At 40.2% G+C, this 22,856-nt stretch overlaps 1 protein-coding gene across 7 annotated transcripts in view; it reads left to right on the top strand.

Moving 5' to 3' along the window:
- Positions 1-22,856, top strand: part of LOC106545622 (sodium channel protein type 5 subunit alpha) — a 351,125-nt gene that overhangs the window by 323,517 nt on the left and 4,752 nt on the right. For 6 of the 7 annotated variants that reach the window (XM_087712437.1, XM_087712436.1, XM_087712435.1 and 3 more), the window contains 4 exons: positions 6,825-7,106; positions 16,452-16,505; positions 18,114-18,255; positions 19,979-20,079. In XM_087712437.1, the coding sequence (XP_087568563.1) occupies positions 6,825-7,106; positions 16,452-16,505; positions 18,114-18,255; positions 19,979-20,079 (579 nt within the window). The remainder of the gene's footprint in view (positions 1-6,824; positions 7,107-16,451; positions 16,506-18,113; positions 18,256-19,978; positions 20,080-22,856) is intronic. The other variant, XM_087712441.1, reaches the window with a different exon arrangement.

Here is a 22,856-nt window from a genome sequence, read left to right on the forward strand (position 1 = left end):
GCAGAAGGCCTAACCAGAGGGTTTATCCTTGAATGGGTATTGGCTGAATTTTTTAATAAATAGTTGGTGTGAGGATCCTGAATTAAGACCATAGAAGAAGGGGTGTTGCAATGCAGTAACAGGAATGTAGAAATTAGTCTGGATTGATCTAGATCACAGTTAATATAGATAATTTATCTAGAAGTACTGGAAATTTCCTTTATCCCACTCTCTCAACTCCTCAAAAAAGATTTTTTTTAAATAAAACTAAAATAATAATTATCAAGGAAGCGCGATCTCCTGGTAGACTGTCATTCAAAAAAAGAAGACAACACAAGAAACAGATAGTTATTTTGGATCTTGTTACATTACAGGACAGCACAATTAAAAGTACCTGCTTCCAAACTAAACTACAGATGGACAGTCAAAATAAATACCCATATGAAAATCTTCCCTGGCACTGAAGAAATTAGCTTTGTTAGATTTGTAGTTCATCCATCACATTCTATCGCAATAATAGTCTTTTCAGCTATTGATGGTTCTTGGATTCGTTGTCCTAAAAGGGAATTTGGCCAAGATGTAAAAACATCAGCAGAGCATTATGCTATTAATAATTTACCTGGAGAAGTGTCAAATGTTTTGCTCTGAGTTTTTGTGCCTTATTATGTTATCTCCCAGGAAAATGGTTGGGGAAATTCTGGATATGAGGATGACAGGGACTGCATGTCTCTGAGTATTTATTGTTTTAACTTTATTTGCATGGTTGTGTATGTTTGTATCTTGTGCATTTGTCCTTAACTCTGCATGGTGCTCCCATTTGCAAATCACCTCTTTTAATTCTGAAACGTCTTGTAGTGTATTTGCAATAATGATGGTCACTGGACAAATTTACTCTGTCAAGGACCAAATTACATGTGTCTCTGCCATCATCCTTACCTTGATTACCACTGCCTCCCAGTCATTCTTCTGATATGTTTCTCTTCAGAATTTTACTTTGGCTAATAACATTTCTTTACTCTGTTTTTAATTCTGCCCAGTAACAAAAGCTGTCTGGGCTGATGAAAAATGGAAATAATGAAATGACAATAAAATCAAACAACAGTAATAACCATGTGGAAAGCAAAATACAGGTAGTCCTTGACTTATAGCCACAATTAAATCCAGAATTTCTGTTGCTAAGTGAGACATTTATTAAGTGATTTTTGCCCCATTTGAGAACCATTCTTTCCACAGTTGTTAAGTGAATCAGTGCAGTTGTTAAGTTGGTAACACAGTTGTTAAGTGAATCTGGCTTCCCCGTTGATTTTTCTAGTCAGAAGGTCACAACCCTGGGACACTGCCACCGTCATAAATATGAGTCAGTTGCCAAGCGTCTGAGTTTTGACATGGGGATGCTGCAATGGTCGCAAGTGTGAAAAATGGTCATAAGTCTTTTTTCCAGTGCTGTTGTAACTTTGAATGGCCACTAAATGAACTGAGGACTACTTGTACCATATAGCTACAAAACAGCTGCCCTCCTAAGGCAGTATAGGCACAAATGAATGGAACGATTGAAATGTAAAATGCCTGGGGGTGGGGGTTAAAAGAAAGGAACGTACAGAAATGACAACTATGGGGGTGTCAGGCAATCGTGCATTCATTTGGTCACTAAAAATGGCACCCACAAAAGCAGTGAGGCCACACCTATTCATAAAAGTTTTCCTGGGCTACTAGGGACATAATCTAAATTGTCTCATGTCTACTAGCTTTCAGAAGAAAAGGGGAAGTGTAAAAGTCATACACACACACACACACACAGAAGTGCAGTAGATAGGATGCTGAGTTTGTCGATCAGAAAGGTTGGCAGTTCGAATCCCTAGTGCTGCGTAACAGAGTGAGCTCCTGTTACTTGTCCCAGCTTCTGCCAATCCAGTAATTCAAAAGCAAAGTAAAAAAAAGAGGGACCACCTTTGGTGGGAAGATAACAGTGTTCCGTACGCCTTTGGCATTTAGTTATGCCGGCCACATGACCACGGGGACGTCTTCGGGGACACACACACATACACACGAACACACTGTCATACCTCCTCAAAAACCCACCAAATCTTTGTCTGCTGGTAAAATATTCTTTAGCGCAGAGGCCATTCTTGTAACCAGTCTCTCTCCAGGCTATCATTAATATAAATATTTTCTCATGATGAGACAAGGTTGCTGATTGCTGATGGAGATGCATCCGTTGTTACGGATAATGCAAGGAATTTTGACAAGGTAGTCTTACAGTATGAGAGTTTATTTATTCAAGGTTATCTTTTATTATTTAATCCAGGCGTCACCAAAACTTGGCAACTTTAAGCATGGATGGCTGAGGAATTCTAAGAGTTGAAGTCCATAAGTCTTAAAGTTGCCAAGTGTGGAGACCCCTGATTTAATCCATGGTATGTTTCCCATGGCTGGAGAGAGCATTGCAAGAGTTTGGTAAGGACACCCACAATGTTGTGGGCATCTTCTGCAGAATTCTATACAAATAATCTGGATTTAGCCATGGGCAAAGTGATGTTGGTACAATGCAACGATTGACTCTCACCAATGTTTTAATGCATTAACACAGGGCTCTTCAACCTTGGCATCTTTAAGACTTGTGGACTTCAGCTTTGCTGGCTGAGGAATTCTGGGAGTTGGAGTCCACAAGTCTTAAAGTTGCCAAGGTTGGAGACCCCTGCATTAACATACATCTCAGTCCCCACTTACCATGTCCCTGATTCACATTCTTCCTCCCTATAGTCACTATTGGGTATGCTGTCAATGTAACCTTTTTTGTTAGACTTTTCCTCAAGAGCTCAAGGTGTTTCCCATAAGATGTTATCCCAATGACTGCAATCTTGTGAGGTAGGCCAGCCTGAGATACCGTGAGTGACTCAAAGTCACCTAGCGAAAATCCTGGGCTTGGGGCTGGCTTGGACTGGGGTCTCCCTGCTGCTTGTCCAACACTTTCCCCACCACAGCACACCGCCTCTTTGGGGACATTATGGAGTAGTTCCTCCATGGGGAATACAGGTAGTCCTCAACTTACGACCACAATTGAGCCAAAATTTCTCTTGCTAAGTGAGACAGCTATTAGGTTCCTGCCCCCTTCTCTAATTGTTTCCTGGCCATACGAGTAGTCCTTGGTTTACAACCGTTCATTTAGTGACCCTTTGAAGTTACCATGGCACTGAAAGAAGTGACTTATGGCCATTTTCACACTTACGATTGTTGCAGCATTCCCACGGTCATGTGATCAAAATTCAGATGCTTGGCAACGGGTTCATATTTATGGCAACTGCAGTGTTCTGGGATGTTATGTGATCCCCCTTTTGTGACTTTCTGAGAAGGAAAGTCAATGGGGAAGCCCGATTCACTTAACAGCCATGCTACTGTCTTGACAACTGCACTGATTTGTTTAACAAAAGTGGCAAGAAAAGTCATTAAATGGGACAAAACTCAATTAACAAGTGTTTCACTTAGCAACATAAATTTGGAGCTCAGTTGTGGTTGTAAGTTGAAGATTGCCTCTATCCTCTCTTTCTTTAAGGTCATCCACGCATTCCATTACTGTGGGTAAAGGCTGATTTGAACAAATGGAAAAATGTTGTATAATACAAGTACAAAAATTAACAATAAGTGAATTTTCAATGTTCATTTCCTAAACCGATGTGGCGGGGGGGGGGGGTTATATTGCTGTTCTGGGACAGGGGTAACCCAGCTACAAGCCCATCTTCAATCTCAGATACTTAATGGTTAACTTTAACTCCATCAGTTCAACCCAGGCTGTGTTTGTTTGAGGAGATAAAATTGAAGGCAAAAATGCTGCTTACACCACCTTGATTCCTGGAGGGGAAAAAGAGTGTAAATCTTACAAACAATATTAGGTATGAAGTTTTCAAGAGAACTTCATAGTATCTGTATTCTGTGTTTAAAGTGTAATAAATTATACATTGAAAACACACCAAAGTGCATGTGCTGCATCGAAATAAATCAACTATATTATTGGCTTGTCCCAAAGTCTACAATGGACTCATTAGATGAGATGTAACATTTCCTATCATTCGATTGACACTTGAAACAACGTGTGATTTCCTGAGATCAATACAGCTTAGCCTCCATTCCAGAAATCCAAGGAAGGTGAAGTAAAAGCTGATACGGAGATCAAAGACACAAATCAACAAAGAGAGACATATTTGCACTTGATAAAAACAAGGAGGAGGAGAAACGGAGTTACTGAGCTGGCAAGGTTGTCTTAAGCCAGTGAAAGTAACAATTGTGAGAATCATCTCCAAGTAATTCAGCTCAGATCATCTGAACACAAGGCAATTGCAGTTCTACCCTACATTTTTTGTTTAGTCAGTATTGTCTTTTGCTGAATAGTATATAGAATCTTTCATGTTCTGTGTGCATAATTCCTCCCTTCTTTATACCTGAGATTGGTGACTGATGACTTGAGCGATGTGTCTGTAATTTACTGTATTGTCTGTTGGAGTGCATGTCAATATTACTCAAATGTTTCATGCCTGAGGTGATAATTTTTATCCTGCTAAAATATCCATCTCCATTGCTTCAGTACAATATTGCAAATGTGACTTTTCTTACCACAATGGTGTTATCTTGCCTTGATTGATGTATGTTTCTTTGGTCTTAAACTTTTCCAAAGTGGATTGGCCTCATTCCAATCTACATTCCTGGTCTTTTGACCAGATCTTACATAATTCTGTCCTCAGCTATGCAGTATTATCTTTGCGTGAATTATCATGAAATAATTTATATTGCTCATTGATCCTGCTGGGAAGATACAGAAAAGCAGAAATTTGTAACATATGAAATTTATATGAAAACTTGAACAAATGAAAGCAAGAAGGAATTTCTGTTAATTTCTGTTACTAGAATGTGTTCCAGTGATAAATCAAGGACTGGGGAAACAGTCCTCTGTTTTAGTCTCAAAAATGTTCAGAGTAGATGCAGGTATCTGCATCATGACCATATCAAAAAAATGGAGGAAAGATGATACAGGTCAGATGAAGCCACCAAGCAGAAATGTTGTCCTCTTCTCTAGAGGAGAGAGAGGGATGCCTTCTTCCACTATATGAGATAAGGAGTCTCCACTTTAAGACTTGTGGACTTCAACTCCTAGAATTCCATAGCCGGCATGACTGGTTCAGGAATTCTGAGAGTTGAAGTCCACAAGTCTTAAAGTGGCCAAGTCTGGAGATCCTGAGTTATATCATTCAGTACCTGAATTGATATGATGGTAATGGCCCTCAATCTTCCAGGATTTCATTGATTTACAGGTGTCTAATGAATAAAATCTGGAGATCGAATCCAAATTGTAGTTCAGTTTTAAATGTAATCAAAAATTACGGGATTGATTTCAATCCAACTATTGTGATGATACAGGCCTTAATAGGCAATGAATGGAAATGATGTATGCAAGTGTTTTGAACAAATGAACAGTTTCAATCATGTAGAACCATGCACTCTTTCTGAGAATGTTTACACAGATGACCATGAATATAATTTGCAGCAATTCTCATAGCTACGTCTTAATAATCATGCTCACAGTAGCTTGAATATGCAGTTCCTACATTACATTGTTCCATGTGAATGCATACTCAAACATGCTGGAATTGCTCGTATCTATAGTGTGTGTGCATGTTTGTACAAACTGGATGTGAGTTTCAAAAGATTATTCCTTGGATATATTTGTTAATTGGAAGAAAATCTCCCTTTCTCATTCTAGGCATATCTACTGGAGCCATAGGTATGCCGATGCATCTTAGAGCTTTGATAAACAATACTATATTAATTATTAATCAGAAGATAGGTTCCTATAAATATTAAACATGTAGTAAGTCCTACACAGTGGGCTCTCAGCTGGCAAAAGCATTTTATGACAATAATGATTCATAAAATATTGCTCTTCTATATGCTTTTGATGGCCAAGATAAATTAGGGAGCAGCAACACCACATTATAAAGCCAACTTTGGTTCCAGAAACTGAATATTGCTTTAATGGCTCCATGTCAACACAACAAAAGAGGCATTTCCACATTGTGCTTCAGTATCTGGGAAGTTTGACGCTTATTTTCATATAGCTGCCAATGGAAGGGAATCGTATCTTGATGAGAAGAGCTCAGATATCAAAAGCATTGCTAAATAAACTAGATACAGGTAGTCCTCAACTTACAACTACCATTGAGCCCAACATTTATTTTGCTAAGCCAGACAATTGTTAAGTGAGTTTTGCCCCATATAACAACTTTTCTTGCCACATTTGTTAAGTGAATCACTGCATTTATTAAATTAGTAACACGGTCGTTGAGTGAATCTGGTTTCTCCATTGAGTTGGCTGGTCAGAAGGTTGCAAAAGGGGATCACTTGCCCCAGAGACACTGCAACCGTCATAAATATGAGTCAGTTGCCTGAATTTTGATCACATGACCATGGGGATGCTGCAAGTGAAAAAAATGTCATCACTTTTTTCAGTGCCGTTGCAACATTGAATGTTCACTAAATGAACTGTTGTAAGTTGACTACTACCTGTACAGTATCAATACATTTTTATTAGAACAACACAAAATCTTGGATGGATAAGTTAGTTAATTCCCTGAGTTGAATGAACTTGTGGAAAGTCATTTGTCTTTTCTTTAAAAAAAAAAGACAGTAAACAGAAGAAACTTCCATACTTACGTTTGCTAAATAAGTTTATTTTTAAACTGTCTTTTTTCGGGATGTATAATTTGAGTTAGGAGGTGTGTAGAGCAACTAGGTTCTAGGTGGGATTACACAGCAGATCCATTGCAATTAACTGAATGTTGTCTTCTCCTCCGTCAAAGGTGGTAGTGAATGCCTTGGTAGGGGCCATCCCTTCAATCATGAATGTTCTGCTTGTCTGCCTCATTTTTTGGCTCATCTTCAGCATCATGGGAGTCAACTTGTTTGCCGGCAAATTTGGGAAATGCATTAACAAGACAGAAGGCGATGAGCCTTTGAACCACACAATTGTCAACAACAAGAGTGAGTGTCAAAGCATGAATGACACTGGAGAGTTGTACTGGACCGTAGTGAAAGTCAACTTTGACAATGTTGGTGCTGGTTACCTGGCTCTGCTTCAAGTGGTGAGTTTAAATTTCATCTAGATCATCATTGGAAATGTGTCTCGGCCAAGGAAATGCCCGCTTGGTTCAATATGAAATGTCAGATTAATTAAATTTAGATAAAAATATGGGGGTTTTTTGTGGGGGGGGGGGAGAAAGCCCAATGGAAAAAGGGGATCTATAGGTGTTATTTAGATTATTCAAATATGGGCCATATGATAGCAAATGTCATATTGAAGGGACATTCCTATTATTCAATGTTCTGCTACAATGGAAGAAATGGCTCTTCTAAGATTCTGTCTCTGATCCAGAGTTCCTTCATCTGTGTTTAATCTGATATGTGCACAAATAAGCCTTGATTCCTGTGTGCTCTGTGATGGATGGTTCTTCTGTGTGCATACTGCATCTTTTGTATTTGCAATTAAAATAGCTCATTTGGCATATCTTTAAAGTTTCTGCAATTACCTATTGAGTGTGATGTTAAGTTTCTAGAAAGAGGAGATTTATCGCCTGGTCTTTTATGAAGTGAGATATACTTCTCCAATATGTTTGATGATGGTACATTATATTTTTCAGTGATTTAAGGAATTTACATGTTTCAACACAGATCTGGTGCTTCCAGACATGTTGAAACGAATTATACCAGTCCTACATATAGATAACTTCAGATAGGAAGTTAGAGCACAGTGGTTAGAAAGTGGTATATTGAAGGCTGTATCTGTTCAATTTTGATGGGGCTCAAGGTTCAGGACTCAGCCTTCCATCCTTCCGAGGTGGGTAAAATGAGGACCCAGATTGCTTGGGGCAATAGGCTGACTCTGTAAACCACTTACACAGTGTGGTAAAGCTTAGAGAGGGCAATAAAAGCACTGGGAAGCGGTATATAAATTTAAGTGCTATTGCTGTTGCTATTGCTAGTTGTCAAAACAGATAAAGATTGCAGTAGTTCACCTTCAAAGTCTCTTTGTAATGGGATAATCTTACACCATTTTCTGTTGGATAAGTTTTATGTTCCTTAGAGCTGAAGACAAAAAGGAACTGCTGAAGAGTAGGCATTTGTGTTAATCTGAATGTATGCCTAGTTGTCTCACATTTGTGGGATTCCCTGTTTATTTCAGGCTGTCTTGCCTACATACCAGATTGCAAATGAGGTTCAGCAAGGATTGTCTCTGCAGTTCCTTTTTTGCTATGGAATAATTAAATCAGAAAGTCCACATTTCCCTTCTTTTGTAATGAAGCAGTTGTGCTTAAACTCTTCTATGCTTACGGCTCTCAAATGAATAAATAGTCCAGTTTCGCATTTCTTTGTTGAATGTTAAACTAGCAAAATTTCTCTTTTATAGGGATAGGAAAGGAAAGAGAGGCCATTTTATGCTGTTTTTGCAGAACCCAACTTTCTAGTTCATTTAATAGGGCATGGCATAGATCTATGTCATGACGCACCAAATATTTCTCGACAATGCACAATTTGAGAGCCAAATGTTTTTATCAGTTTGTTTGTTTTTTCTGCTTGCAATTAGTAATATTGAGACAGGGCCCTTAAAATAGCAAGTAGAATTCTAAAACAAAAAAATAGAAGGCAAAATGCAATGCCCTTACTTCAGTGAGCTCCTGCTGGATCAGCAGACAATATTTCAATGTGAACTAAATCAAAATATTGGGCTGAAATCCTGATTTGCTAGGAAATATTACAGGTGTCTTTTTATCCTTACTAGACCAAATGCCTTGAATTGGCCTAATCATGATCTGAGGAAGAACAGGGATAACGCTGGAAAAACCAGACCTTCATATTATGTTCTTGATGACATGAAATTCGACACGTTGAATAAATTTCAGTGGCTAAATCACATTATATCTAAGTATGTCATGAGAATCAGGCAATCACATTAAACCCTACTATATATTTGTTCTAGTGCTATATATTTGTTCCATCTTAGGATATTATGAATTACAGAATAGCAGAGTTGGAAGGGACCTTAGAGGTCTTCCAATCCAACCCCCTAACTGAGCAGGAGAACTTACACTATTCCAAAATAATGACTGTCCAATCTCTTCTTGAAAGCTTTCAGTGATGAAGCATCCACAACACAGGCTGTTCCATTGATTAATTGTTTTCACTGTCAAGGAATTTCTCCTTAGTTCTAGATTTGTTTTCTCTTTGATAAATTTCCATCTATTACTTCTTGTCCTGCCTTCAGGTGATTTGGAGAACAGGTCAAACCCCTCTGTGACAGACCCTCAATTTTTTTTTCATTGTGTGAAATAAGAACACAGATATTATCATTGGCTGGTAATGTTTTGAATGTGTTGTTGAATTGAGCCATTATTGGGAAGATCTTGGAGAAATTAACAAGCCAGCCATGGTAATAGTTCCATCATGTTTCTTCAGCAACAAGACATCATCTAAGCAGACATGCATAAAGAAAGATGACTTAACAAAGGCTTTTGTAATCAGTTCAAAAATCCTACTTCCTTGAAAAACATTGGTTTTCTTTTTATCTTCCAGCAATGCACACTTGAGTAGAATAGGTGTTGATGATGCCTTCTGCACTCTTAGAAGCCAGAGGATAGGCAACGAGCAGAATTTCCTGTGGACACATGAAGCTGACTCATATTACCTTTTGACGGATATTTAGCCTAGCATTGTCAGCTTTGATCTTTGGCTGCTTACAGACCAGTTTTCCATTGCCTTGAGATCCCTTTGAATCAGAGATTAAATCTGCTTGCATGTAATTTGTCAATGAGCTACAGTCCCTTCCCAAAATAATACACTAACCTTCAGTGATGGGTGCTAGAAAACAAGCACTGTTCTTGAATTAGCTCTTTTCTGTATCAGCCAACATTTCATGGGTGCAAATAAGGTACACAATTAAAATTCCAGTTCTGCGCATCACGGCTTGAGCATCCCACCTTTCTGTGTTTGTTTTGTTACAATCATGGGGGCCCTTTCTGCTGTCTTCAGATGCAGATTTCAAGCTTAGAACATAGAGCCCAGAATCATGGGGCTGGAAGGGAGCTCAAAGGTCTTCTAGTCGAACCCACTGCTCAAGGCAGGAGATCATAAACCATCCCAGTTAAATGCCTGTCCTGTCTGTTTTTAAAAACCTCTAGTGATGGAGCACCCAGAACTTCTGGAGGAAAACTATTCCATTGATTAATTGAACTCACTGTCAGAAAATTTCTCCTTACCTTTAGGTTGGATCTCTCTTTAATCTCGAAACTCTCCTTTAGCTCAAGGTTTTGTTCTTAAGATGATTGTCCCCCATTAGTCAGAATGACATTCTGTGAACTGCACTCTTATCAGCATTCATTCATTCATTCATTCATTCATTCATTCATTCATTCATTCATTCATTCATTCATTCAATCAATCAGATAGAGCTGAAGGAGGGACCTTGGAGGTCTTCTACCCTGTTTCCCTGAAAATAAGCCCTCCCTGAATATAAGCCCAATCAGGCTTTTGAGCGCATGCGCTAAAATGAGCTCTTCCCCCAAAATATTGCAATGCAGCAGCAGCTATGAGGTGACCACAATCACTGCCTCCTGCACCTCAAAAATAATAAGATCTCCGTGAAAATAAGGCCAAGTGCTTAGTTCAGTGGTCAAAAGAAGATCTTATTTTCAGGGAAACAACAGTCCAACTGCTAAAGCAGGAGACCCCATACAATCCCAATTATTATTCCAATAATTAAAATTAATAATTCATAGAAAGATGGAATTATTAATTAATAAGCTAAAGGCAATTCCAAATAAATACAATTCCAAATATTGGAGTAAAATTAACTACTCTATATTTATTTTTATATTTCTATTTCTTAACCTCTCCCTCAGCTATATAGCAATCCTATCTCATTGTTGGGGACTAGGAGGGTGGGAGAGGGACCCCCATATCTATCAATCTTTTAACCTCCATTGCAGGCAGATGAGAAAAGACCATTCAGCATATGACCTTTATTAATTCCTGGATAATGAGGTCCAAGTCATTAGATCCTGGATAATAAGCCATGAGGTTAGAGATACCAATAATCAGGACTGCTTTGAAAGACGTCAATTCATTTCCAGGTGTTTCATAAGACAGGAATTCTTATTTCTAGGATAGTTTTCTCCTTGATAAATTTCCATCTCTTACTTCTTGTCTAGCCCTCAGCTGCTCTTCAATCATGTCATCCCTAGTCCTTCTTTTAATTAGATCAGACATTCCCAGTTCCTGCAACTATATATATATATATATATATATATATATATATATATATATATATATATATATATATATATATATATATATATATATATATATATATATATATATATATATATATGTTTTTTTATTTGTGCTGATAAATAAATAAAGGAAGACTAGTATAGATCTATTTCAAGCTATTTAGCTCTCATCAGCTAGCCATATCCTTACTGGGATATGGCTAGCTGATGAGAGCTAAATAGCTTGAAATAGATCTATACTAGTCTTCCTTTATTTATTTATCAGCACAAATAAAAACACAAATATAACAAAGGCAACAGTAAAAATATTGGGTTTCTGTCTGGATGGTCTCTTATGACGAGCCTAATGACAGAGAGTGGAAGTGTGACCTTCCTCCCACACTTGGGCATACCAGGGGTTGTGACTTTAAGTATATATATATATATATCAGCACTAGAGCTTCATGTGATCTTGATGCTATCCCTCTGTTGATGCAGCCTAAGACTTCATTGGTTTTTTGGCCAGCTGCAGCCCACTGCTGGCTCCTATTGAAATGGTGATCCACTAGGACTCCTTGATCAGCTACTGTGATCAGTTACAGTTACTGTAATCAAAGGAAAATGCTTTATACTTAGGGGAACTTTTGATTCCTCCCAGAAATCCGGACCTTGCCCACTCTCATGGCCTTCAGAAAAGCTGTGAAAACCTGGCTATTCTAGCAGGCCTGGGGCTATTGACCTCATTGTTGAGGTCCAACCCCGATCGTAACGAATGTATGTGTGTTGTTTTTAACATGTTTTTATTGTCATTTTTTTAATTATTCTTCTTTCTTCGATGTAAGCTGCCCAGAGTCCTCCGGGATTGGACGGCCTATAAATCGATTTAATAAATTAATAAATAAATAAATTCAATTGGTTCAGAATGGTTTATTCCTACTGATAACAACTTCAAGCAGGGATTTTCCCAGCCCATCTGTGGAGTTTGTTCTTTATTTTTTATCATGTTTTATCCCATGTTTATGTTTAGTTAACTCAAGGCAGCCTATGTACCTAATGTTTCCATTTCCTAGTTCTCCTATATCAACCACTTTATGAAGTGGGGTTGGCTGAAAGAGAGTGACTAAGCCAAAGTCACTCAAATAGTTTTCACGTGTAAGTAGTTGACCAGAACTGATGTTTATCTAGTTTCTAACCCATCATTTTAGCTGCTACATCAAACTGGTTTCTGCAATTGTCAGGAATGGATTTTGAAATGTTAAGTTTGCCATAAACTGGTCTCACTGAAGAAAGCAATATATTAGCGCAAGGGCAGGGGAAGGTGTCTTCGTGGGGGTGGGGGGGCGCTCTAATGTCAAGTTCCCTCTTCCTGCTTCTCATCTCCCAGTTTAATCTCACAGCTGAGTTGTGGTTCAATTTCATTTTCTTACAGTGTTGCTGGCTTTTCAGATAGATTCCCTTTGCAAATTTGCTAACTACAAGTAGCTAGATAGCTCACATGTTTACTTGGGTAAATGACAGAGATAAAGAGGGGCTTTTAATATACTGGAAAAGAAAAAGAACCAAAACCAAGCCTAGCTTGCTTCTAATTGTTGGCACCTCCAACAACACATAATTGTTTGGCTGCTAAGTATGGTTTGATATCATGGCCCTGTTGTTTTATCAGTTGCATTCACTTTTTATTTTCATTGGCAATCGGCAACAGTTTCCCTCAAAAAACCCTTTCTGATGCGGGCCTATGTCTGGACCATTCGGTACGAGAGATAATTGAGCAGGGATCAACAGAGAGCAGTCTACTTATTCTCCTTCATCAAGAAAGCGGGAGGACACTCCCCAGAGGCTATGACATCACTTTGGTAGACTCAGTTCATTGGTTACTGGCTAAGTTAACCCTATTATTTTAATGTTGTTAATTAATTGTTAATTAATATTAATTGTTCTCAATGTCAGGAAGTTTCTCCTTATTTGTGGGTTGGTTCTCTGCTTGATTAACTTCCACCTGTTGCTTCTTGTTCTGCCTTGAGTAGAATTCCACTCTTGTATCAGTAACAGCGCTGGCTTCAGTAGGACAGGAGTCTTCAAACTTGGCCACCTTAAGACTTAGGGACTATAACTCCCAGAATTCCCTAGCCAGCATGAGGAATTTTGGGAGTTGAAGTCCACAAGTCTTAAAATGGCCAAGTTTGGAGACCCCCTGTAATAGGAGATAGTATTTATGTGGATGTTTTCCGGAACGACAATTTTGCACCACACACCACACTTTTTGTCACCTCCAGATCGGGACTCTTAAGTGGCTCCTAATTCCCTGATATATATATATTTTCCTCCCTGGCTTCATTTTTCATGCTATCATCACTTGTCTGCAAGGGTGCCTAGTGAAGGATTCCAGAACTCCAAAGGAGCTTTAGATTATCTCGCCTTCCCCTGGGTGGGGAAGCCTTTCGTTCAGCAGCTCTGCCTTCATCAGTATCTTGGCACCATCCGATCAATTCATGAGCCACAATGACTTTTTAAAAAAATGATAAATGCCACATTTCTCCTCCATCTGGAGTTCAGCTCGAATAACACCCCCAGGATGGAAATGCCATGCAGAGATACGCAAGGCAGTGTTCACCGATAGGAAAGCAGTGCAAGGAAGGACGAGGCATTTCTTGAAGACTGTGTTCTACAGAACCCCCTTTCCCCCCTGCCCTAAACTTCCAGAGCAGAAGGAATGGCTTTTAAGTGTAACGATGTAGTAAGAAGCTCAAATTTCTATCCAGGGGGTTTATAGAAACATCAGGAGGCAGAGGAAGAATTATCAAACCACCTGCAGAAGAATCAATATGTAGGATTAGATCATTGTTTGTTTCAGAGAAACAACCTGTAACGTTATCTGGTCTTTTCATCTCCAGTTGCTTGTGATTTTTTTTCCCTTGGATTTCCCATTTTCCCCTGGGCTATATCAATATTTTCATAATAATACCCTTCTTTCCTTCCTACTCTCCTTCCTCCCTCCCTCCTTCTCTCCCTGCCTCCTCCCTCCCTCCCTGCTTCCTTCCTCCCTCCCTCCCTCCGTTCTTCCCTCCCTCCTCTTCCTCCCTCCCTTCCTCTCCTTCCTTTCTTCCTCTCTCTCTTCCTCTCCTTCCCCGTCCCCTCTGCTTCCCACCCCTCCCTTTCCCTCCTCCTCCTCCTCATCTCCTCTCCTCTCCTTCTTTATTTCTTCCCTTCCTTCCTTCCCTGCCTCCCTCCCATCCTCCTCCTTCCAAACGTGTGGGTGTTCTATCACTGGAGCTTTCAAGAAGAGACTGGAAGCCACTTGTCCAGAATCTTACAGGGTCTGCTGCTTGAGAAGTTGGAATAGAAGACCTCTAAGGTCCCTTCCAACCATTATTTCCATACTTGGGGGTTTTCCATTGTCTCTCTTTATGGATCCACTGATTTTCAACGGAGAAAGGCGGGGGGGGGGAGGAACACACTGTACAGTGAGGAAAAATCAGGAGGAGGTCTCAAAGGATGCACATTTCTTAGGCTCAAGAGCAGAAATGAAAAGGGAAATGGAATATTGGACGTAACGTATAAAAGCAAGGAGATAATGTTTTATTTTTGTTTCAATTACCAATCACACAAAGCCCCTCCCCCTTCACTTCTATTACCAACTTCTATTCCCCCAAAAGATAAAGAAAACCTCATGATTTCATTCCTCTCAAACAATTTTTGACTTTGAAGATAATCTGTCATCTACAACCCCTTTGGAGTAAGTTATTTCACATGTGCTCAATTGGATTTTATTCAGTGATTTAACAATTAATTCAAATTTAATGTCGAGCATTAGGACCTTTTTTCCCTTTCATTCAAAACAACAGCCACTAGGGAATGTACATTATCCTATTTTGCCCAGGCTCAAAAGTATTGGAATACATGTGAAGGTTGCATTTTTGGTAGCAGTGCATTCATTGAATGCAGTGATTTGTCCTTGTTTGTAACAAATCAGTGCCGGTGCGTTCTCTCTGGATTGGCTATAGATTTGTCTTCATTCCTATTTATTTATCTGTCTTGGCTTGATATATTGAGAATACACAGTTTCATCCTTAATGTTGCGTGTAAGGAAGAGAAAAGGTTAAATTTTGGTCAATAGAAGGCTGGAACCTTTTCAAACGCTCAGAAGTAAACATACAATTACAATTATTTCATGATGGCAAAGGCAATATTTTTAATTATAGTACTGTTGGTTACCATAGTAGATATGGCTCTTTTATTCATTTACCCTTAGTGTTACACTGCAGCATGCCTGCATTTCAGGAGAAAATTGTTAATAAAAAAAGCCAATTTTCTCAGTAGCTTCTGGTGTTTTAAACCCACTTTAACGAAGCTGTATATGATGAGTCTCATAAGAGTAGCTAAAGCAGTGGTGAAATTCACATTTTTTTACTACCGGTTCTGTGGGCGTGGCTTGATGGTTGTGGCAGGGGAAGGATACTGCAAAATTCCCGTTCCCTCCCCACTCTGGGGCCAGCCAGGGGTGGCATTTGATGGCTCTCCGAACTACTTAAAATTTCTGCTCCTGGCTCTCCAGAACCTGCTGAATTTCAACCCTGCCCTAAAGGTACGTGGTGCAGAGGTGATCTACCTGGATAATTTCCTGTCTTCCCAGAAAGGAAAGGGACCAATTTAGAGAAAGATGGGTAAGAGCTATTGGGGGAGGAGGGAAAGGAATTGGTTCCATTTGGTCCCTGTTAATAATGGTGATGGTGATGAAGATCTCCTCCTCCTCCCTCTTCTTCTTCCTCCTCCTCCTCCTTCTCATCCTCCTTCTCCTTTCCCTTCCTTTTTCCCTCCTATTCTCCTATCTCTCTCTCCTTCTTCCTCCCCCTCTACCACCCTCCTTTTTTTGTTCTATCTTTCTTCTTTTTCTCCTCCTCCTCCTCCTCCCCCCAGGCAGTGTCATGTTTTAAATCATTAGAAAGTTCATACAGCCAAAGTGGAATCTATCTCTAGGCTCTCGTGCTAGCCAGAATCCAGGGCACCATGTTACTATTTTATTAATCGCACTGAGAAATTTCCTCACCGCCACCAAACTGCAGATAAAGCACAAAGTAAGAAAGTCACGGCTGATTATCACTGCCTAAATCAAATGCATTGCTCTTCTCTCCCCCCCACCCCCACTTCTCTCTCTTCTTTTTTTTCTAGGCAACTTTTAAAGGTTGGATGTCCATTATGTATGCAGCGGTAGATTCACGAGAGGTGAGGTTCTTCTGCCTTATATTTCCCTGCTGGCTTTGTTCTGTACATCCCGCTCATTAACAACGAGTGCAACTTATAGGGATTTCCCCCCCCCCTCAACCTGTCAGGAATTAGTTGTCTTGACTTTACCAGGTAGACGTAACAGCAGGATTGTCTATAGAAAAATAGGGCCGGATGGCAATCCTTGTCTTCCAGTGACTTGTGCATTCCCTTCCTTTACACAGCTGTTTTCATGACACAGCTGCAGGGCACGGTGTGTAGAGTGACAGTGGGCAAATTCAGGCACTAGGAAAGCATATTGCATGCCAGCAGAAAACAGGCCTGTCAGACCAACTGGCTTGTTTTCAGCTAGTAAGCGCCAACTTCCAACCAACAGCAGACTAACTGCAGTCTGTCACTACTGGCAATTTTTGCCAGCAAGGAATAATTAAAACATTTTTAGTGCCATTTTTACTTCTCCTTTTTTAAACAAAAAAAAAAAATTCTGACATCAAATTTCTGACATTAAAGGCAGTCCTCAATACAAAATTATTTGTTTAGCAACCATTCAAAGTTACAACAGCACTGGGGAAAAATGGCTTATAACTGGTCTTTCATATTTACAACCACAAAAATGTAGTTAACTAACTGTCAGCACTGAACTGGCATTAGATAAGGGTGAACAGAATTCAAGGAGAGCTTGGACCTCTGGTGGCAACGTCAGGACTCCAGGCTGATTCCTCTCTTGACTCCACCCTTAGACTCTGCCTCTCCTTCCCCAACAACCCACACTTACCTTTTGAAGGTGTCATACTGGGGAAGCAGGGCAGACCTTCCGGAGTTTTCTGCAGTGCTGGGCAGTTGAGAAGCAAAACAGAGTGGTTCATCCCTGCCTATGTGGCACTCTCACAGAAGAAGTGGCTGCTTTTATAGCATGACCACAAAGAATTGTGGGAATCTTGAAAATGTTGATCATTCTGGAATTTTGCACATGGCCACCCAGGTTGTAGAGTGCTGCAGAATATTCTGGAGCCCTTCACAAGATAAGTGCGTAATGGGGGATGAGCAGTGGGGAGAAGGCCCAAGCCCTATGGGGACCCAGTGTGAGGAAGAGCTTGTGGGGGTTCTGTGGGAGGGGGGCAAAGACCAAGGACCCAAGAGGAGAGAAATGGTTTATAGGGTGCCTTGGGGTTTGGGAGGCCTGGAGTAAGCATGCTGGGGTCTGCACTGACACACTCAGCGCTCCACTTAACAACCAGCATGTTTGCATAATGGCCACACCACTTGCAACTGTAATGGACAGTCTCCATTACAGTCATATGCTGAGGATTCTCTCTATGAGGTAAACCTTAGGATTTACGCTCACTATTTCTTCTTGTCTGACTCCTGCCTATCTGAGTTTATTCTCCTTTTTTCATAACAATTCACTACAATCTCACATCAAGGGGTTCCTAGTTGAGCTGAATTTTATTAGTTTAGCCAGCTACTGGTGTGGAAAGATGATATTTATCATCCAACCCCAACTGGGTTAGGGGAAAGATGGCTCAATTTAGAAACAGCAATGATGGTGTTTGAGATCCTGATAGATTTTCATTCTGTTCTTCTCTTATTTCCCATTTTCCTTCGCAGAGAGAAGAACAGCCTGTGTGGGAATATAACTTGTACATGTACCTCTATTTTGTGATCTTTATTATCTTCGGTTCTTTCTTCACTTTGAATCTTTTCATTGGTGTCATCATTGACAATTTTAATCAACAAAAAAAGAAGATAAGTAGTTCACTTTGAATCTTATTCAACAGCTGTGTAAGATTCTGACTGTCATTTTCTCTTTTTCAAACCTTGCATTACTATACTGTATTGATTTTGTCTAATTTTTGCATCAGAAAGGTGTAATGAACTTAATGAAAGTAAATCTAGTTACAATGATACTTCGATGCTCACAGTTAATTGGTTCCAGAAGGCACGGCAAGCACCAAATAACTCACATGACTAACATATCACCCTATTTTTCAGCTGGAAAGGTAGTGAGTCATGAGGCAGTTGACACCAACAAGTTCTAACCAGCTAGTTCACCAAATAAATGATGAGTATTGGGACAAAATTTTCATGTCAAAATGCCTTAAGTAGCAAATTTGATGTGTTTTAAAGCAGTCAAGATATGACTGTACAATCAGCAAGAGAACACCATACTGAGGAAAAGTGTATGCCCCAAAAGGCAATGTAGCAGCCACAATTGCACAATCAAGATCTTGAGTGGCACATCAAAAAGAAGAGTGGGGTTTTGATTATGCAATCACTGTCTCGACTTTTTTGACATCTTCTGACTGACATCCCTGCACATGCTTTGCAGGTAGATGGGATAACACTGAAGTACAGGTAGTCCTCAACCTATGACCACAATTGGGCCCAACATTTATGTTGCTAAGTAAGACATTTGTTAATTGAGTTTTATCCCATTTTACGACTTATCCTGCTGCCGTTGCTAAGTGAATCACTTGCAGTTGTTAAGATGGCAGCCCGGTTGTTAAGTGAATCTGGCTTCCCCATTGACTTTGCTTGTCAGAAGGTCACAAATGGCGATCACGTGACCTCTGGGCACTGCAACCATCATGAATATGTGCCAGTTGCCAAGCAGCCAAATTTTAACCACGTGATCACAGAGATGCTGGCAATGACTAAGTGTGAAAAATGGTCATAAGTCACTTTTTCCAGTGCCATTGTAATTTCAAATGATCACTAAATGAAAGATTGCAAGTTGAGAGTCACACTTGAAAAAAGAGACTCCTTTTGTCTTCCATCAGAATTAAATTAAAAATGCCCCAGGAAAAATCCACAATCTTTTGTTTGCAATCAAATTTATTTATTTATTAGATTTCTATTTGAGTTTTCATTGATGAACCCCCATCCCTTCTACTGTTGTCCACACAACAACTTTTCAAAATAAGTTGGGTTGACAGTGGGACTGTCTCAAAGTCTCCCAGGGAGTTTATTTTATTAACCAATGTATTAATTAAATGAGCGGTTCAGTGGCCTAGAGATGAAGATGCTCACCTCCCACTCAGGAAGTTAAAGAGTTCAATCCCAGGCAGCAGCTGATCTTTCTCTCTTGGAGCGCAAAGCAAAAATATCTGCTGCGAACTCTGCATAGGTGTCAGGAAGGGCATCCAGCCGGTAAATGCTCAGCTCCATTCAGTTGCCCTGACTCCACCCCAGTAAAAGGGTCATAAAAAGAATAATAATAATAATAATTAAAGCTATTTTCATGGCTGCCTATTTGCCACAAGACTCTTCTTCAGCTTCTATGGCACCAGAGGGACCAGAGAATTTAAGTCTTCTGCTCCTTAATCAGCACATCACATAATCTAATCCTTATTAAAGAGCAATGAGTTAGAATGTTACTGGGAATACATGATAGATGATAAAAAGTGACATATCCACATACCTTGTTTAGTTTCCAAACCAAAATAACATTAATGGTATCTCCCTATACTTAGGTGGACAAGACATCTTCATGACTGAGGAACAGAAAAAATACTATAATGCCATGAAAAAATTAGGATCCAAGAAACCTCAGAAGCCCATCCCCCGTCCGCTGGTAAGTCTTCCCAAACTGGGACTACAAGCTCTGGTGTGCAAATATCCAACTAGTCACTAGATGGCAGCAAAGTGTATTTAAAACCCACAACTCTTCAGTGCAAATATAAACTGGCCATCCAAGTTTGTGATCCAGAGCTACTTTCCAATTCTTTGATGTGTCCTTTCCAGTGACGTGCGGTGAAGTTTATAGCTAGTGAGGCAGTCTTCTCTCCCGACACCCCACTGCCTAAAGCGCTTTCTTTCTTTCGCCCACCTGAGCTCTGACAGGCGGGCAAGAGAAAGTGACCTGGCGGGCTGTCGCTTTCTTTCTTTTGCCCAGAGGCGGCAGCCCGCCTGAGCTGCTCACATCTGAGCAAAAGAAAGAAAGCGCCCACCTGCCAGCTTGCTTTCTTTTGCCCGCCTCTATGTCTGCCGTGGGCAAAAGAAAGCGAGCTGGCGGGCTGTCGCTTTCTTTATTTTGCCCAGAGGCGGGCAGCTCAGGAGGGCTGCCGCCTCTGGGCAAAAGAAAGAAAGCGACAGCCCGCCAGCTCGCCTGAACTGCCCACCTCTAGGCAAAAGAAAGCGGCAGCCCACCAGCAGAGACAGGCAAAAGACCCACCTCTGCTAGCGGGCTGCCGTGGAGACAGAGAAAGAAAGCTGGTGGGCTGCCCTCCCTGCCTCTCTGACTCCTACCCCCTTCCCTCTCTTCACTCTCAAACAAACTCTCTCTAAAATTGAGAGAGAGTTTGTTTGAGTGAAGAAACAAACACACACACACACACACACACACACACACACACACACACACACAAATTACTTACAAATTACATTAATTTTGAATTCCTCCCTCCGACCCACATACCTTTTCCAGCTGTTTCACAGAGGATTTCAACTCAGCTCTTGCCTGCCATCATGAAAATGTAAAAATGTAAAAGGAAAAAGGCAAGAGCTGCTGAGGTCAGGCTGGGCTAGCTGCTGCCAGAGTCCCCAATGGATGCTTAACTGTTTAAAAAAGCCTCCTAAAAAAGCCCTGTACAGGAGGAGGCAAGAGAAGCACATGCCTCATCTACATAAGGAATTTTTCAGCTTTTAACCCTTGCTTAACTCTGCTCAAGTGATCATAAAGTCAGACTAAATGAGGCACGTGGTTCTCCCGCCTCCTCCTGCAGAGGGCGTTTTTTTTAGAGGCTTTTTTAAGCAGTTAAGCCCTAAGCAGAGTCATCCACTGTGACTCTGGCAGCAACTAGCTCAGCCTTTTTCCTTTTACATTTTTTTTTCTTTTCATGATGACAGTAGTGAGGCCCTGCCTCCCCTGACTGCACATCACTGGTCCTTTCCGTTCTATAAATGACACCAGCCTTTGAAATCTTCAATAGCATGTACATATGTGGGTTTCTGCTATTTATTTTTCAGATTTTTATTTATTTATTTTTTCATTTTTCTTTGTTTATCAATACACTGTTCATCACACCTACATGTTTTTTTTTACTTTTTTAACCCAACTTTATTATTTTTATGATTAACTCAAATAAATAATTAAACATTTATTCATGTTTTTATAAATAACTCAAGGTTGCAAACATATATAAACCTTTCCTCCTCCTATTTTCCCCACAACCACTGTGAGGTGGATTGTGCTGAGGAAAAGTGACTGGCCACAAGTCTCCCAGCTAGTTTTCATGCCTTAAGGAGGGACTAGAACTCCCTGTCTCCTGGTGATTGGCCCAAAGTTCACCCAGCCAATTTTCATCACTGACAGGCCTAGAATTCATTGTTTGTGGTGATTGGCCCAAAGTCACCCAGCCAGCTAGTTTTCATGTTTAAGGGAAGACTAGAACTCACTGTCTCCTAGCGATTGGCCCATAGTCACCCAGCTGGTTTTCATATCCAAAGCAGGACTACAACTCGCCATCCTCTGGTTTCTAGGCCAGCACTTTGACCACTACTCCATAGATGATTTGTTGGTCATAATAAGTGTTTCTACAGACAGCTTGAAAATGAATTCTAAAAATAAGCCTGTCTATACCAGCATAGTTGCAACTCAGTTTTGCTCAAAAAAGTTGGAACATTGTGGTATTCTTAATACAGTAGTCCGCAACTTACAACCACAATTGAGCCCAACATTTCTCTTGTTAAGCGAGACACTTGTTAGGTGAGTTTTGCCCCATTTTACAACCTTTCTTGCCACAGTTGTTAAGTGAATCACTGCAGTTATTAAGTTAGTAACACAGTTGTAAAATGAATCTGGCTTCCCCATTGACTCGGCTTGATAGAAGGTCACAAAAGGTGGTCACATGACCCTGAGACACTGCAACCGTCATAAATATGAGTCAAGTTGCCAAGTGTCTGAAATTTGATTCCATGACTACATGAAAACTGCCACAGTCGTAAGTGTAAAAAACGGTCATAAGTCCTTTTTTTCTATGCTGTTGTAATTTTGAACTGTCACCAAATGAACTGTTGTAAATTGAGGACTACCTGTATCAGAGAATTATGATCATGATCAAACATGATAATCTTCTTTCCTGGCAGTTCAGTGGGCCTAACCATACCCATTTCCTCTTTCTTATAATGGGTATTATGGGAATTAATGCCATGGGCTCAATGTGTGACTTATCCAGCAGAGGTTGTAAATTCTTATGCAGACCTTCCTGTGTCCCTTAATGACAGGATTGCTCTCATCTGAGTCCAGTTTGTTGCCAAAATGGGAATGGTACACTAAGGAAAAGAATTCAGCTGAACGTCTGTTTTGGTGATTTTTGGATAGATGTTTGGGTGGGTGGGTGGGTGGATTCA

The sequence above is a fragment of the Thamnophis sirtalis genome, unplaced genomic scaffold (genome assembly GCF_051295495.1).
Source record: "Thamnophis sirtalis isolate CommonGarterSnake01/CBP01778 unplaced genomic scaffold, rThaSir2_p1.2 scaffold_4, whole genome shotgun sequence".
Taxonomy (NCBI): domain Eukaryota; kingdom Metazoa; phylum Chordata; class Lepidosauria; order Squamata; family Natricidae; genus Thamnophis; species Thamnophis sirtalis.